Below are 15,753 nucleotides of genomic sequence, written 5' to 3'. Positions count from 1 at the left end.
ATAAAAAAAAGACAGTGACACTTGTCAATTTTCCCGCCAAAACTTTTTTTATTGTGTGCGCTGTTCGGCTTTTACGGCCATTATACACGAACTGCAGCCCATTTAATCAGCTACATTAATACTTTATTATGTAAATTAAATTGTAATTTGACGTAAAACGCGTCGGTAATATTTATTTATTTATTTACATTTATATACATTTATAGGTTCGCTAATTGAAGTAAGGGATCGCCAATGCGGATCGGAATTATTTCCAAATATCCCTGTCCATGATATAATCATTAACTTTAAAATATGACTTAGACATTAGTTATAATACGCCTTAGTTGTGTGTATCACATAACATTCTATCTATATTCTAATCTAAAATAATGAGTGTCATTTAAATGTTCTTGAATTGAATAGTAAGCTTTTGATAAGTACCAAAGTACTAAATAATTTCTCAAAGCCTGCTTAAATTCGTTTTTGCTTTCCAACGACTAAGTCACTTATTATTATTATTTTTAAGCCACTTTATCTTTGAATGGAATGAAATGGTATCGACATTTGAAACGTTTTCAACTTCTTCTTCTTCTTGCCCCCCTCCCATTTCAACTGGGGTCGGGCCTCCTAGTACGTCGGCGCCAGGACGCTCTGTCCTGGGTTGTCGTTGGTGAGATATTCAGGGCTTTCAGGTCCCTCTCAACATTAGTCCACCATGTAGACGGCGGTCTTCCTTTACCACGGGGTTTAGTAGGGATGTTTAGCGCTATCTTTACGGAGTAGCTCTCATCTCTTCTTTTTATGTGGCCGTACCAGCGAAGTCGACTTTCTTTAAGTTTCTCTGCGACTGGGGCCACTTTAAATGATCCCCTGACGTACTCGTTGCGGACTTTATCTAAACGCGTCACGCCGCCCGCCCAGCGCAACACGTTTTCAACTTGATCTTCAATAATTAATAGGATGCTAATTAATTTTGCTTTAACCAGATTTTGTCATATACCTAAAGTAACTTAAATTATTTTGTCATTTGAATCAATCTTACCGAAATTAGTTTATGGCACAATTATGGTTTATCCTTGACCCTTTTTAGTCTTTATGTCATTAAGAACCATTTTCTTTATGTATAAACTAAATTATCTGCATACTTGATTCCTTTATATTAGTTTATTTATTAATTATGCCAATATCGTAATAAAATTGGTATATACTTTCACCTCGCAATAAAAAATGGCGTTTAAATTAAAAGCAAAAGAACACGAACCAATTCAGGTAGGTATATGAAATTAAAACAATTTACTTTTAATCATATTTTAAAACAGTAATATCAGTCATTCATGCGGTATAAATCATTTATCCATGACCAGCTTCAAGTAGGTGAACGGTTTAAATCAATTATCCATGAACAGTTTCAACTAGGTCAGCGGTATCATTTATCCATGAACAGTTTCAAGTAACTAGGTTAGCGGTATAAATAATTTATGCATGACCAGCTCCAACTAGGTGAGCGGTTTAAATCATTTATACATGAACAGTTTCAACTAGGTGAGCGGTTTAAATCTTTTATCTATGAACAGTTTACGAAAAGGTGATTGGTTTAAATCATTTATCCATTAACAGTTTCAAGTAGGTGAGCGATATCATTTATCCATGAACAGTTTACAACTAGGTGAGCGGTTTAAATCATTTATCCATGAATAGTTTCAAGTAGGTGAGCGGTATCTTTTATCCATGAACAGTTTCAAGTAACTAGGTGAGCGGTATAAATAATTTATCCATGACCAGCTTCAACTAGGTGAGCGGTCTAAATCATTTATACATGAACAGTTTCAACTAGGTCAGCGGTTTAAATCATTTAGCCATGACCAATTTACGAATAGGTGAGCGGTTTTAATCTTTTATCTATGAACAGTTTACAAAAAGGTGATTAGTTTAAATCATTTATCATGAACTGTTTCAAGTAGGTGAGCGATATCATTTATCCATGAACAGTTTACAACTAGGTGAGCGGTTTAAATCATTTATCCATGAATAGTTTCAACTAGGTGAGCGGTTTAAATCTTTTATCTATGAACAGTTTACGAAAAGGTGATTGGTTTAAATCATTTATCCATTAACAGTTTCAAGTAGGTGAGCGGTATCATTTATCTATGAACAGTTTAAAACTAGGTGAGCAGTTTAAATCATTTATCCATGAACCGTTTCAAGTAGGTGAGCGGTATCATTTATCCATGAACAGTTTACAACTATGTGAGCGGTTTAAATCATTTATCCATGAACAATTTCCAACTACTTTGAGCGGTTTAAATCATTTAAGCCGCCGGGTAAAATAAATTGAAAATGAAACAGCGGTTTTATCAAGTATATATTTATTTGTCTCTATTGGTATCTACCACCCGCTGTGGTTCCACGGGTAGCAGCATTGCTGGCACCACCAGCACGTGGGACTGCAATCGCCGCCACCACCATTACCGCCACCGCCACCATTACCGCCGCCATCAATGCTTATATCAATGTTGCTGTCAAGACTGAAATCCTGCAAAATACAAAAAATATTTTGTAAATTATTTGTTTACTGAATCAGGCGTTTGCCGAATATAAGAGCATTTCTCAAAAAAAAAACAATTTCATTTTAGACTCCGATTCGTTAAAAAAATTGCAGGCCGGTAGAGTAAATGATACTGAGCTCAATTCCAAAAATGTCCCAAATAATTTGTATGAAAATGTCCTTTTACCACATACGAGTAGGTATCATACAATTTTGGTAACAAAAAGGAACATTTCCATACAAATTATTTGGGACATTTTAGGAATAAGCTCATACAATTAAGCTCAGCATCAAACCATTTTTTTTTCAGTTATATTCAGGAGGGGTATAGTATAGTTAACAATCCTGAAGTTTCATAAGTTCAAAATAAGGATTACTTACCATACAGAGCTTTTTCAAGCCACTGAAATGATGATTGAGACTTTCCTGTAACACACCAGAAGTAAGTATGGTTGTGGCACCTAAGGCCTTATTAGCCGGGTCAAAATAGTTTTCGTTGTCCTGCTTTTGTCCCCGACAAAAGTGACGGAGAAGAGTTTTTTGTATGGGACATATTGGCATTTTTAACCGACTTCAAAAAAAGTGGAGTTTATCAATTCGGTTGCATTATTTTTAATTTTTCTCTAGTTAAAAGTTAGTAACACCAAAAAAGACAAACAATGGCACCACATCTTTATTATTATTTTTTTAGTTAGAAAACAAATAATTTCGTGACAGAGTGGTCAGAAACAGTCCAACGAAAAAGAATGTTTACCAAGAGGAACCTATTTGTGTTACCATAAAAATCTTAGACACGTCATTGAACTAGTGTCTAACATCATCTCGGCCCACGCGGACCCAGTACGCATGGGGAACTTCACACACCTACGACGGATAGAGCAGTCTCGCTGAGGACCAAGATCAGTCTGGTGGGGACACTCGTGTTCTCGATTTTCCTGTACGGCGCTGAAACGTAGACCCTCAAGAATTCTGACCGTGGGTGAATTGACGCCTTCAAGATGTGGTGCTCCATGCTGGTCTTATTTTTCTGGTTTTTCTATGCATCTATATTTCACTTTGTATTTTCGATACCTTGGATTGGACGGCTCGCCGCACGAATGAGTCAATTCTGCGGGACGTGGGAGTCACTGTGAGATTGTCAATGGTCTGCCTCCGTACGATCTTTGAGTCCTTTGGTCACATAGCTAGGAAGAAGAATGAGAACCTAGAAAAAATCCTAATGATATGGAAGGTTCAGGGCAAGCGATCAAGGGGAAGGAGCCCCATGCGCTGGACAGATCAGATCCGCGACAATATGTATGGGTAAAAACGTCCACGATGCTATACGAGTACACACGCTGCCGAAGACCGTGCCAAATGGAGATTCGAGCGATTGTCCGGAAAATGATTCGTGGAGATTACGACCCTCTGCAATGAAGATTACGACGACACAAGGAGGAGGAACAAGTGGTTAAGTAAATAATCAAAGGTTTGAGTATTGTAATTATTCGTATTACTTACCGCTTGTATTACTTGGCTTAGCTGAAACGTAACAGATTATGAATAAAATTATGAACATTCGGTCGAGTGATCTTTTAGTATTATAGGTACATACACGGAAAAAAAAGGAATTCTTTGACCAAGAATATTGTTTAAATCCAAGTTTTTTTTTAAGCAAGATAATAGTTTTAACCCGAGACAATATTTGTCTTCATCCAATACAATATGGCGTCCGGTTATATACGAAATATTATTGTCTTGACCAAGGGTATATTGTCTTAATCTAAGACCTATTTTTTTCCGTGTAGTTCCACGAGATTTGAAGTGAATGATTACACAACACAGCTACATGAAGAACTGATTGCAAAAAAGGAGAATGAATGAAATTAATGAGAAATGTCAAAATGAAAAAGTCATTGAAATGTAGTTACTTACAAGCTGAAAAGATTATTGATTGATTAATGAATTTAAAAATAATAAAAAGATCATAGCTCTACGCAAATAAGCTCAATATTAGATGCTGTGGCTATAGATATTTATACCCTTGACTGCACAAACATAAAAAGAATATCATCTTATGTACAAGGAATGTATAATTATCAAGGGTCCAAACGGACAAAAAGGTAAGCCTAAGATAAGATATTTACCTTATTTCCGTGATTCTGCATCCTACGACTCATCTAATGAAAAAAATGAAATGATAATAGTTATAATTACAATACAATACAATACAACAACTCTTTATTGCACAGCAACATAATCGGGTCTTATCACGCTAACAAATGAGTAATGGTTACCTCGAACGTTTTGATCACATTGGCCGTAGTAAACACTACTCGTGACTACTAATGTGGTCGAAACGTCGAGGCATTAACAGAGTGCAGTGGCGTAGCCCGCGAGCTAGGCGTGGGCGATGTGGGCCCTCGCCCACGGCCTCGCAGTTAAAATGTCCTCGCCATGACACCAGACTTAAAATCTCCGTTTATTTATAAACTAGCTTTTGCCCGGGGCTTCGCCCGCGTGGAATTCGGTTATCGCGCGCTTTTCCCTTGGGAACTGTGCATTTTCCGGGATGAAAAAATACCTATGTCACTCTCTGGCCCATAAACTATCTCTATGCCAAAAATCACGTCGATCCGTCGCTCCGTTTCGACGTGAAAGACGGACACACACTTTCGCATTTATAATATTAGTATATGGATTAAATAAAAATCTAAAAATAATGTTTGGTAAGATAGAATTATTGGATAGATCTTGGGACTCGAGTTATAGCTCCTTTACTAGCGTGACATGACAAGTCTCGATTGTGATATTATTAATGAAGATCACGAAAGTTTAAAACATTATAATTATGATTAAGTTTTCTTGCAAATCTAAAAAAATACATCTATGATTATATATATTAAGATCATGGTGGAGTTTATTATAGTTTTAAGAATATTTTTGTATCTCATAGAAGTGAAACCGAATCTCCAACAAAACAAAGCAAATAACAAAGTGCACATTTTGAGTTGAAAATCCATGTTACTGTACTTACTGTAAATAAAAGTAATGTAAAGTTCGACTTACCAGTTTCTTCGCTGGCTGAGGCACCGCGTTAATTAGTTGAGCCATCCCACCCTGGCAAGTTACGAAATGTCAATCGAACAATAATTACAAAGAGCGCGTCGAAGATTGGAAGTGGGGGTCCGTTAAATAATTGCCACACGGCGTAACGTCACACAGAACTTTGGCTACTTAACAACTTTTTTTGTCTCATTGACAAAAGAAAAAATAATTAGATTTTTTAAGGGGACTAGCCTAAAATTGTAATCCGTGAATCCCACGTGACAGGCGCAGCCTGTAGTTCGGTCAGCATCAAAAGTAGCTGGTTACTTTTATACTCTGTCACATTAACATATTTGTCAATGTTGCATGGCGTTAAGTACGTGACTGTAAAACGACAAAGTACAAAAGTAACCAACTAAGTATAGATAATTGGTACTATTTTGTTTTTGTTTTCTGGCAATTTCTGCCTGACTGCTTCATTATTCGACCGTGGATACCATTCTTGGTCAAACTACTCTCTTTGCTACTCATCATCATCATCATCATCATCATCACCGGTCTTTTTTAGTCAACTGCTGGACATTAGGCCTCTCCAATTGCACCTCCCTGAGCACGATCCTTGGCCACTCTCATCCAGTTCTTGCCAGCCACCTTGCGAAGATCATCGCTCCACCAGGTCTGAGGGCGTCCTACGCCACGCTTGCCGATTCGTCTCCACTCCAGAATTCGTTTACCCCAACAATGTTTAATGAAACATTTGGCAAACAATAATTCTATGAAAAGGCAGAACCCGAATACATTTATAATATACTTACTCGCAAAAACATTAGATTAATCTGAAATAAAAATCGCAGTATCTCAATGTATTCAAATACTTACCAGAGTTTTATGCAGTCAATTACAAAATTGTATATAACTCCAGAAAAGCAATGTAATGGTTTATTAACCAGCAAAGCTAAATGATATGCTATTAATTACGTACAATCTGAAATTAAAATAAGTTTAGTTAATTTACTGTTTGTAAAGTGTTGCCATTTGTAGTCAAAATATTTGATTCTAAGAACACTACTCACGTCTCGGCAATCTACATAACTGTTACTTTCTCTTACGTACCTACTAATTCTGTACAACTATTTATGACTGCAATGTGGTTTAATAAACTTTGTAATTCGGTACATTTTCTTACAGTATTCTGTGCAATTACCTAGGTAGGTAGGTACAGTCGAGTTCATAAACTAATGAGCAAAAATTTGATCAAAAATATCTGAACACGTTTCTACGCCATTAACAATAGAGCCCGATATGCGAGTTGAGAAATTTGGACAACGCGATACAGGATTTAACAGTTTATCTGTATGACTACTAAATGGCGCTGGGAGTAAACTACACGCGTATAATTTATGCGCATATAAATCAAAACTTTCCAAGGTCCAAGGTTGATCCCCCGAAACTTATGATTTGTATGTGCATTTCATTTTATTTATACGTTTTTAAATAAATATACTTACCCCTTTTTGAGACCGAGTCAAATTGGGAATCTTCTGCAATGAAAAAAAAAACTGGTTTACGATTCCGTAGTCCTAAAGGGAACCCTTACAGTTTCGCCATGTCCGCCCGTCCGTGGCTTAGGTTCTAGAGACTGCTAGCATTAACATTTTGAAATGTTGCATAAGGATGTACATATATTATGTACAGGTATGTTAGCCACGTTGACAAACTGGTACAATAATAATCTTATATATATATATATGTATAAGTTTTACAGCTAAACTCAAGTTTATTTCTAAACTAAGCTTGTTATTACCAAAATTAATTATATTATACAATTTACTGCGATCACTAGGCTATCCTATGTCCTTTCCAGGGTCTCAAACTACCTTCATAATTCATCTAAATCGGCTCAGCATTTTAAGCGAGAAGAGGTACGGTCAAGGTCTTTATCCATGAGCCACCATGGAACCATTTCACAGTTAACGTCATAGTGACATCGCATCAATTAACAAGGAAAATCGTAATGACTTTTCCTTTGAAAAAGTTCTATGGTGGCTCATTACTTAAAGTTCTTGACCGTACCAGACAAAGAGATGGACAGACAGAGTTACTGTTTTATCATATCATTAAATAAAATAAATAAAATTACTCTACATTATACTCTAGCGCATCAACACATCATCAGATCAGCCGTATGACGTCCACTGTTGGACATTGGCCTCCCCCATAGACCTCCAGTTGCCTCGGTTGGGAGCGGCCTGCATCCACCGTGAACCCGCGGCTTTAACCAGGTCATCCGTCCATCTCGTTGGTGGACGTCCTACGCTGCGCTTGCCGATCCGCGGCAACCTATCGTTTATGTAATCGTTACTCTAGGGCATAAATACATACGCGTGCTTTTATCATGAGTTTCTTCAATCCTGCTAAAATTTCGTCCTGGAACAGACAAATCCAAACAAACAAATTTACCAATTCATCATCATCACCATCAACCAGAAAACGTTGAACAGAGGCCCCTTAGAACGCCACAATGAACGACAACTCGCCGCTTGCATCCACCGGTTGCCCGCCACTCTCCCTATGTTGTCTATCCACCTAATGGGAGGCCACCCAACGCTTCGCCTACAAGTTCGTGGTCGCCACTCGAGAGCCTTTCTCCCGCAATGGTTATCCGTTCGTCGAGCGATGTGTTACTTTATGATTTAAAAAAATATGCGACTTTATGGGTCATTTTCAGAAAATATGCCAAACTTTTATATGGAAAAATATTTCTCTGGTGCATTACGTTCATAGAAAAAAAAACCATACTAAAATAAAACGAAACTAAGATGGATATTTGGGACATCTTGACATCCCAAAAATTTCTTAAGAAAAATATTTCTCAGGTGCGTTACATGCATAGGAATAAAAAAAAACATACAAAAATGTAAGGAACTGAGATGGAAAATTTGGGACATATTTTTCCTTTTGTACGAGGTTCGAATGTAGAAACGATTCTGAGTAAGATAAGTCTAAAAAAACAATTTTCTGAAAAAAAAAAGATAGATGCATATTTTCTGCAAATGACCCACGATCCCTGGGTAAACGTAGTGGTCAACAAGTTCTAGCGTATCGTTCCCGGTACAGTTACGATACGAGTATCATATGAATGTATGACATAATCTTAGTCTAGTCGATGATGAAGTCTTGATGATGATGATGATGATGTGTTCCAGCTGTTATCTTTCATTGTTAAGTCTTAGAAAATATCGACTCTGTAGCTTTTGTATTTAATACTTACACCAGTTTTGTGCATCTGTGATATAGTCTGGAATACAAAGAGAAAATTAGAACAATCTTGAAAAAAAAATGAAACCAAAAAACTCGTTTGATGCGTCTAGAGAAAAGTTCAAGTGTCTTCATAATGGTTCAAAAGATACAGTCCCGTGACTGATAGCGGAGTCTGAGTAATGTACCAACCGTAACAATGTGAATTTGATGCCTATGATAATAAGTGAATGAATAAATGAACGAATGGATGAAAGGATGAATGAATGAATGTATGAAGAAACGTTTTATTCATTCATTCACTCACTCATGTGGCCTGGTTAGTACGGTATAGGGCGGAACCCTAAAAGTGATTCCAATTTTTGGAGAACAAAACCAAGAGACTTTTATAACGATATAACAGAAATAAATACATACCGCCTGAAAACAGATTTTAAATTTTAATACCACTTGAAGAAAATTCTTGTACTTATGCTAAAATTATGAAAGTACAATAAAAGAGAGAGAAATTATTTTGCAAAAAGAAAATTATATCAAATGGGCTCATAATTCTTTATAACTTCATATTACTTAAGTTGGCGTTGAAAAAACCTAATTATATCCTTTCTGAATTAAATACAATACTGGATCACAAAGTAGAGACTGTAGATTTTAAAGGAAATAATTAACATTAACGTTTAAATATTTATTGCCTAGTGGTCGGTTTAACTTCTTTTTTTTTCTTTACAGTTTTTTTTTTATTTTCAATGTAAATATTTATTACATTAAGTTTTACACGTTTGTCAATTAAACAGTGTACCCAAATCATAAAAAATACTAGTAGTTTCAAATACTCACAGTAAGCTGTAATTTTTTTAAATTAAATACAAAGAATATGAATTTTTGTATAAAAACAATGTCTTGATTAGAAAATAATATTACAAACTTAACTTCATCATTAAGGTATTTTTAAAGATACTTACCATTTTTTTGTCATGAATGAGGAGTTTTTGAGAGTCCTAAAAATAAATAAATACAATATAATTAGCAAATACAATACTTCAGTCTTCTTTATTTCATTTTGTTAAACTGGCCGTCGGCTTCCAAGTCCAACCTCCTCTAATAGAGAGAAGATAACAAAATGTGCACTCCCTTGTAAAAAGCGACAGAAAAATAAGCTTAGGGGCTGTTTCACCATCCATTGATTAGCGTTAACCGACGGTTAAATGTGATCCCGTCTCCGTCTATTCGAACAAAACAAATAGAGGCGGCATCACGTTTAACCGTCAGTTAACACTAATCAATGGATGGTGAAACAGCCCCTTAAAGTAATTATTAAAACTTAATCATTAATTACGTACGTTCAAAGCGTGACTCAAGTTTGGAATATCGATTAGCATAGATCCACCCTGAAACAAATTAATAAAACAGTGAAAAAGTCGGACCACATTAAATAGCAATTTAACGATTAAGGCCCGTGTTCACCAACAGATGTTTAAATTTTAAACAACTGTTTAAACCGTAAACGGCTGTTTAACAATATTATGCTGTTCACACGCACTACCGTTGGTAAGTACCATAATCGACCGATTAACTTAAACGCAGTATCCGTCTTAGTTTAAACATTGGTTTGGCATTTGACGTACCTAAAATTGTTACGAAATAAAAATGCAAAGAACGCTTTAAATTATTAATATTGAAGAGGATATGCTTTAGATGATTTGAAATATGGAAAGAATTTTGCGCGCTCCCCGTATATTTCAAACACGCTGCAATTATTTCGAAGAATATGATGAGAAAGCATTTGCTACAAGATTTCGTTTATATAAACGTAGTGCAATGGAATTACTGGATTTAATTGAAAGTAGCGTGATGCAAATGGTGATATTCGTGAGCGAAAACATATACTAGTGGGGAATAATGCGACTAGAATTTTGCTACGGAACAAACAAGTTTGGGGAACTGATTTTCTCAGTTGTAGGACGTCAGCTGTTGGACATAGGCCTCCCACATAGACCTCGTCCATCTCGTTGGTGACGTCCTACGCTGCGCTTGCCGATCCGCGGTCTCCACTCGAGAACTTTTCGGACCCAACGGCCATCTGTTCTCGTGCTGTATTTCTATATTTTAGAAGGTAATAATTATCTGTATATCTATAATTAGATACTTACTTGACTGCCCCAAGTTTTAATGGTCTAGAATGAAAACATTTTGTCACAATTACAGTTTCCAGGATATGAAGTAAGTTAAAAGACGTCTAAAAATAATCGAAAATGGTCAAATTCTACAGCCCGTTCATAAAAAAAAAGTGACCACGAAAACGGGCGGGAGTGCAGCGGGCCTGTTTACGTGGCTGTATGAACAACATCACACCGCGGTGCCAGCGCATGACCCGCCCCGCGCCCACCGTCGGTGTGATGTTGATTATAAATAAGTTATATCGAAAACACAAACTGAGACATGGATGCACAGAAAAACCAGAAAAAGAGACCAGCACTGAGAATCGAACCCAGGTCCTCAGCAATCCGTGCTGCGTGCTATAACCCCTACACCACTGCTGGAATTTGGAGTTGAAATAAAAAATACAAAAAGACTCCAAAAAACCAATCATAAATAGAAGTAAGTATATAGCCACGTAAATAAACCCGTCGCACTCGCGACCCGACCCGCTCCCGACCCGCTGCCGTTCTGTGTGGTTTACGATTAAAAGATATAGATTTAATGCGAAAGTTTGTGTACTTACTGATGAAAGCTGTAAGACATTATTTATTTATTTATTTATTAATATGAGAAAAAATACAATTTATCATTTATGGCATTGTTAAACCGCATCACGGTTTGTATCGATGCTCCATTCCGCAATTGCTATAAATAACAATATTGATGCTTACTCTAATTTACTAAATTAATTAATGGACATAAATTAATTACCTAATGTTTCTACAAATGAAAAGTAGGTAACCATAAAACTATTTTTTTATTAATCATGAGGTCTCAGGCTACTTCTTCTATTATAACCTTATACCCTTACCCTTCTCCTTATGTAACTGACAATTTCGAAAACAAACACAAAAAGAAAAGATTTAAAAAATCATCCTAGGACCTATTACTTCACCAATATCTGACACAACAGGCTTGCATAAATATCTGATACGACTCTATTTCTAGGGCCGGAAGGACGTGTCTGATATTTGCGCACGCTCCGCTGTGACAGATATTAATGCTGGTGTCTGTACACACGAAAGCGTACCTTCTTTATTGACTGTTTCAGCTTTTTCACAGAAGTCATCTGCTTATACTGAAAAATAAAATAAATTCAATTCATAAGAATATTACGATGGTCTTAAGTACGAGTATAGGTTATTTCACAAGAGCTAACACGAATGAATTGAACGAAAGTTATATCACTTGTCCTTGTGTGAATGCCCTTCTTATGCAGGGGCCTCCTAATATTTTGTAAACAAGACATAGTATTTCTTTCTAGCTGTTACCCGTGAGCCGTGGGAACATCACAATTTTCCGGGATAAATACTATCTCATGCCTTTCTCAGACTCTCAAGCAAACTATCTCCATAGTTATGATTGGTTTTTTGGAGTCTTTTTGTATTTTTTATTTCAACTCCAAATTTGTTACTTTTGCGGGTATCCCGTGAAACCATATCGAAAATACAAACTGAGACATGGATGCACAGAAAAAACCAGAAAAAGAGACCAGCGCTGGGAATCGAACCCAGGTCCTCAGGTGCTGCACAAGTAGCGTAGTAGAAATAAGCAATGTGAGATATGTATGCATAGGAAAAATTCGTGCCTAGATTCCTGTCTAGCGGTGGTGTAGGGGTTATAGCACGCAGCACGAATTGCTGAGGACCTGGGTTCGATTCCCAGCGCTGGTCTCTTTTTCTGGCTTTTTCTGTGCATCCATGTCTCAGTTTGTATTTTCGATATCTCCATAGTTGTCAAATTTTATCCCCATCGGCTCAACTAGCCACTTGATAATTCTGAGTGCGCGACCAATATGCCTCCAACCGTCCGGGTTTTAGAAGTGAGTGTAACAAATACACCCACTTTTGCATATAAAATACCTAGGTATTCGTAAAGATAACGCGATAACTTAACTTATCACTCAGCTTGTATTTAATCATTTCGTGATGAGCACGTAGACATTATCATTCACTCATTCAATTCATTCGCAATAGCTTTTGTGAATCAACATTTAATTAACGTCACAAACATTTTTTAAGAAATACAGGTTTTTTTTCTCTTCCTCGGTCGCCCAGGTACTATATTACTATACATGCAATAAAAATAGGGCGTTTTGATGGAAATAATTCTCATCATCATCATATCAGCCGTAGGACGTCCACTGTTGGACATAGGTTTCTCCCATAGACCTTTTTTTTTATTGGATGGATGGCAAACGAGCAAGTGGGTCTGCTGATGGTAAGAGATCACCACCGCCCATAAACATCTGCAACACCACGGGTATTGCAGATGTGTTGCCAACCTAGAGGCCTAAGATGGGATACCTCCAGTTGTTTCGGTTGTAAGCGGCCTGCATCCACTGTGTGCCCACGAAATAAGTTTTTTATTTTGATGTAGGTAGTGGCAGGGTTTCCGGTGGTATGGTTTGGAGGACATGTCGTCGGACTCGAGATCTTTGCTCATTTGCATCGCGTAGTATTGTTTTCATAGTTAAGGCCTGTTGAAACTGACATGTTCATTTATTGATCAAAGTTCCATAATAAATAAAAAACAATAAAAGATTTACTTAGATAGATCTATCAATTTTTAAGTGTAGGTAGGTATGTTATTCTGTCCCGTAACTTGGGAGACATCAGTCATTCCCCTTTCTTAGAAAAGGGCGTTTTAAAAAAAAAGTTTACCCTTTCTTTTTTGAAATTTTGGAAAAAATATGGTTTTTCCTACTCAGAATTAAGAGCACGATCGATTCCGATTCCGACAAAATGACAGTTTTACGACGTTTTTTTCATATGTATATCCAGTATGGGCGTGACAAAACGGAATCATAAATTTTTTACTTTTTTTTAAAAACGCCCAATAACGTATGTTTGCACCCCATAAAATCATACTTTGAATAAGTAACTCAGGACACTTACAATGGCAACAAGCTATAGGTACTTACTAAAAAGTTGACTGACGGGGTAGAGTCGAGGAAACAGTCGCGTTTTAGGGTGAAAGCTTTTCAATAGTTATTTGTGTCACAAGGGAGCAAAATGGTGTATTTACGGCGAGGGCGTACATTGAATCCAGAATGTAGCGAAGGATTCTACAAAGTAGAATCCTGAGCGTAATGAGGGATTCAAGTGTTAACGCCCAAGATGAAAATAATTTTGCTCCCGAGTGGCTCATACAACTTTTCACACCGAGCATTAAGAAACTTGAAAAAAACAAATATTAAATATTATTAAAGATCAACCAGCATAGAAAATTGCGTGGCGTTATCAACTTCAAAAAATGGCATTTGCAATAAAATACTTAGAAAAGCCTTGAACAGAAAAGTTGCACTTTGCTCCCTCTCGTCAGGGAGGAAAAGTTACTTTTCTGAAGGAGAGGTGTGAAAATTGATTTCACCATGATCTGTTAGGCAGATTTGCAGTGAAAAGGTCCCATCATGGTACGCGATTAAGTTTCTTCGTCTGTATAAATAATACTCACATTTTTTTCATCGATTTGGCCTTTCTACAATTATAACAGACATAATTTAAAAATTAAAAACACACTAATGGTAAATCAAAATGATAAACCTGCCTGACTGCTCCATCATTAGGCCTTGAAATAATTCTTGATTAAAGTCCACTTTAAAACTTTTTATGCTATCAGCGCTTCGGAAAGACCATCATTGCCGAGAAAATGTTCCGCAAGAAACTTGGCAGAAAGTATTTTTTTCCAAACAAAAAAAATAAGGGATCGCACACGATATGTCTAAGTACATATGCTAACATATGTTATTTAAAATGTAATAAATATTCACTTACCAAAACCTGTTCCAAACAAAACATGGTTTATGATTTAGTTCAACCTGAATCATATGTCACACGTTGTCGGTGTAATTTTTACACGGTTTTATTTACTTAAATAAACTTTCGTGATTTTCTTGTCAAAATACCACAAACATGACGCTAAAAAATATTACTCGTGTGTTTTACAAAACAATATTACTCGGGTGCTGGCACGGCTCATTCCTCGGTCAACGTATTGGCATTGCCATAAAACGAGGAAACGCAGGCAGCCTTATGGGCACCTGCCCAATAGCAGCGACTTTAAAGAGTTCTATTTTTATTTATTTTTGTTAATTATTGTATATATTACGTGTTCTTTATTAAATACATGTTTTACTTGTGTTTTTAGCGTGGTAAATAAGTCCCGTTTGTGGTATTTTGACTATAAATAGATACAGTCAGCAGCACCAATATCTGACACAACATAGCGTGCATAAATATCTGATGCAACTCTATTTAGGGCCGGTAGGACGTGTCAGATACTTGTGCAATCTCCGCTGTGGTAGATTCTATATATTAATGCATATGACTGTACTAGCTGTTGCCCGATACATCACTTGCGCGGCAACACAAATTATAACAGAATGGCTAATTCATATAGGTCAGTGAACTGAAATTTGGAATCTAAATGATGAATACAGTAACCAATAAAAATCTTGTTCTATAACATAAAATATGTTTTTTTTACTATGTTTTTTACTATAGGTATCTGTTTAGTTATATACCTGATCAACTTGTCGCAGAACCTGAAAAACGATATTTGTCATGTTACATACTTAAGGACTCTATACGTCAAAGTTGTCGAACCGCCGGTATAATCCGCTGATGGTGTAAAAAGGCCCTGACTCTTGGCATGCCTCGCCCTATATATAGGTTGGATTAACCACATCGGATGAACCACAACACACAATTAACTCAAAGTCACTCAGAGGGCTATGGAGA

General features: G+C 36.6%; 2 protein-coding genes and 2 long non-coding RNA genes across 4 annotated transcripts in view; all 4 read right to left on the bottom strand.

The window, feature by feature from the left end:
* Positions 1-2,331: 2,331 nt before the first annotated feature.
* Positions 2,332-6,414, bottom strand: LOC141444307 (uncharacterized). Its single transcript, XM_074109835.1, has 6 exons — positions 6,370-6,414; positions 5,576-5,626; positions 4,654-4,686; positions 4,028-4,048; positions 2,909-2,953; positions 2,332-2,515 (listed from the first exon to the last, which is right to left on the bottom strand). The coding sequence occupies exons 1-6, from the start codon at positions 6,379-6,381 to the stop codon at positions 2,369-2,371; spliced, it is 309 nt and encodes a 102-aa protein (XP_073965936.1). The 5' UTR covers positions 6,382-6,414; the 3' UTR covers positions 2,332-2,368.
* A 641-nt stretch (positions 6,415-7,055) lies between these two features.
* On the bottom strand, positions 7,056-8,926 carry LOC141444312 (uncharacterized). Its single transcript, XR_012453163.1, has 3 exons — positions 8,826-8,926; positions 7,937-7,981; positions 7,056-7,095 (listed from the first exon to the last, which is right to left on the bottom strand). It is a non-coding gene; the product is annotated as an uncharacterized lncRNA (long non-coding RNA).
* Positions 8,927-9,733: 807 nt separating this feature from the next.
* On the bottom strand, positions 9,734-11,545 carry LOC141444311 (uncharacterized). The gene is made up of 4 exons (XR_012453162.1): positions 11,535-11,545; positions 10,963-10,986; positions 10,153-10,200; positions 9,734-9,810 (listed from the first exon to the last, which is right to left on the bottom strand). It is a non-coding gene; the product is annotated as an uncharacterized lncRNA (long non-coding RNA).
* Positions 11,546-12,008: 463 nt separating this feature from the next.
* Positions 12,009-15,753, bottom strand: part of LOC141444055 (uncharacterized) — a gene marked incomplete in the record, with an annotated part of 8,961 nt that continues 5,216 nt past the window's right edge. The window contains 2 exon segments of the mRNA XM_074109490.1: positions 12,009-12,089; positions 14,468-14,491. Of these exon segments, the coding sequence (XP_073965591.1) occupies positions 12,009-12,089; positions 14,468-14,491 (105 nt within the window).

Source organism: Choristoneura fumiferana, chromosome 29 (assembly GCF_025370935.1).
Source record: "Choristoneura fumiferana chromosome 29, NRCan_CFum_1, whole genome shotgun sequence".
Taxonomy (NCBI): Eukaryota; Metazoa; Arthropoda; class Insecta; order Lepidoptera; family Tortricidae; genus Choristoneura; species Choristoneura fumiferana.
Note: the sequence above shows the minus strand (reverse complement) of the source record. Positions and strands in the feature narration are given on the sequence as shown.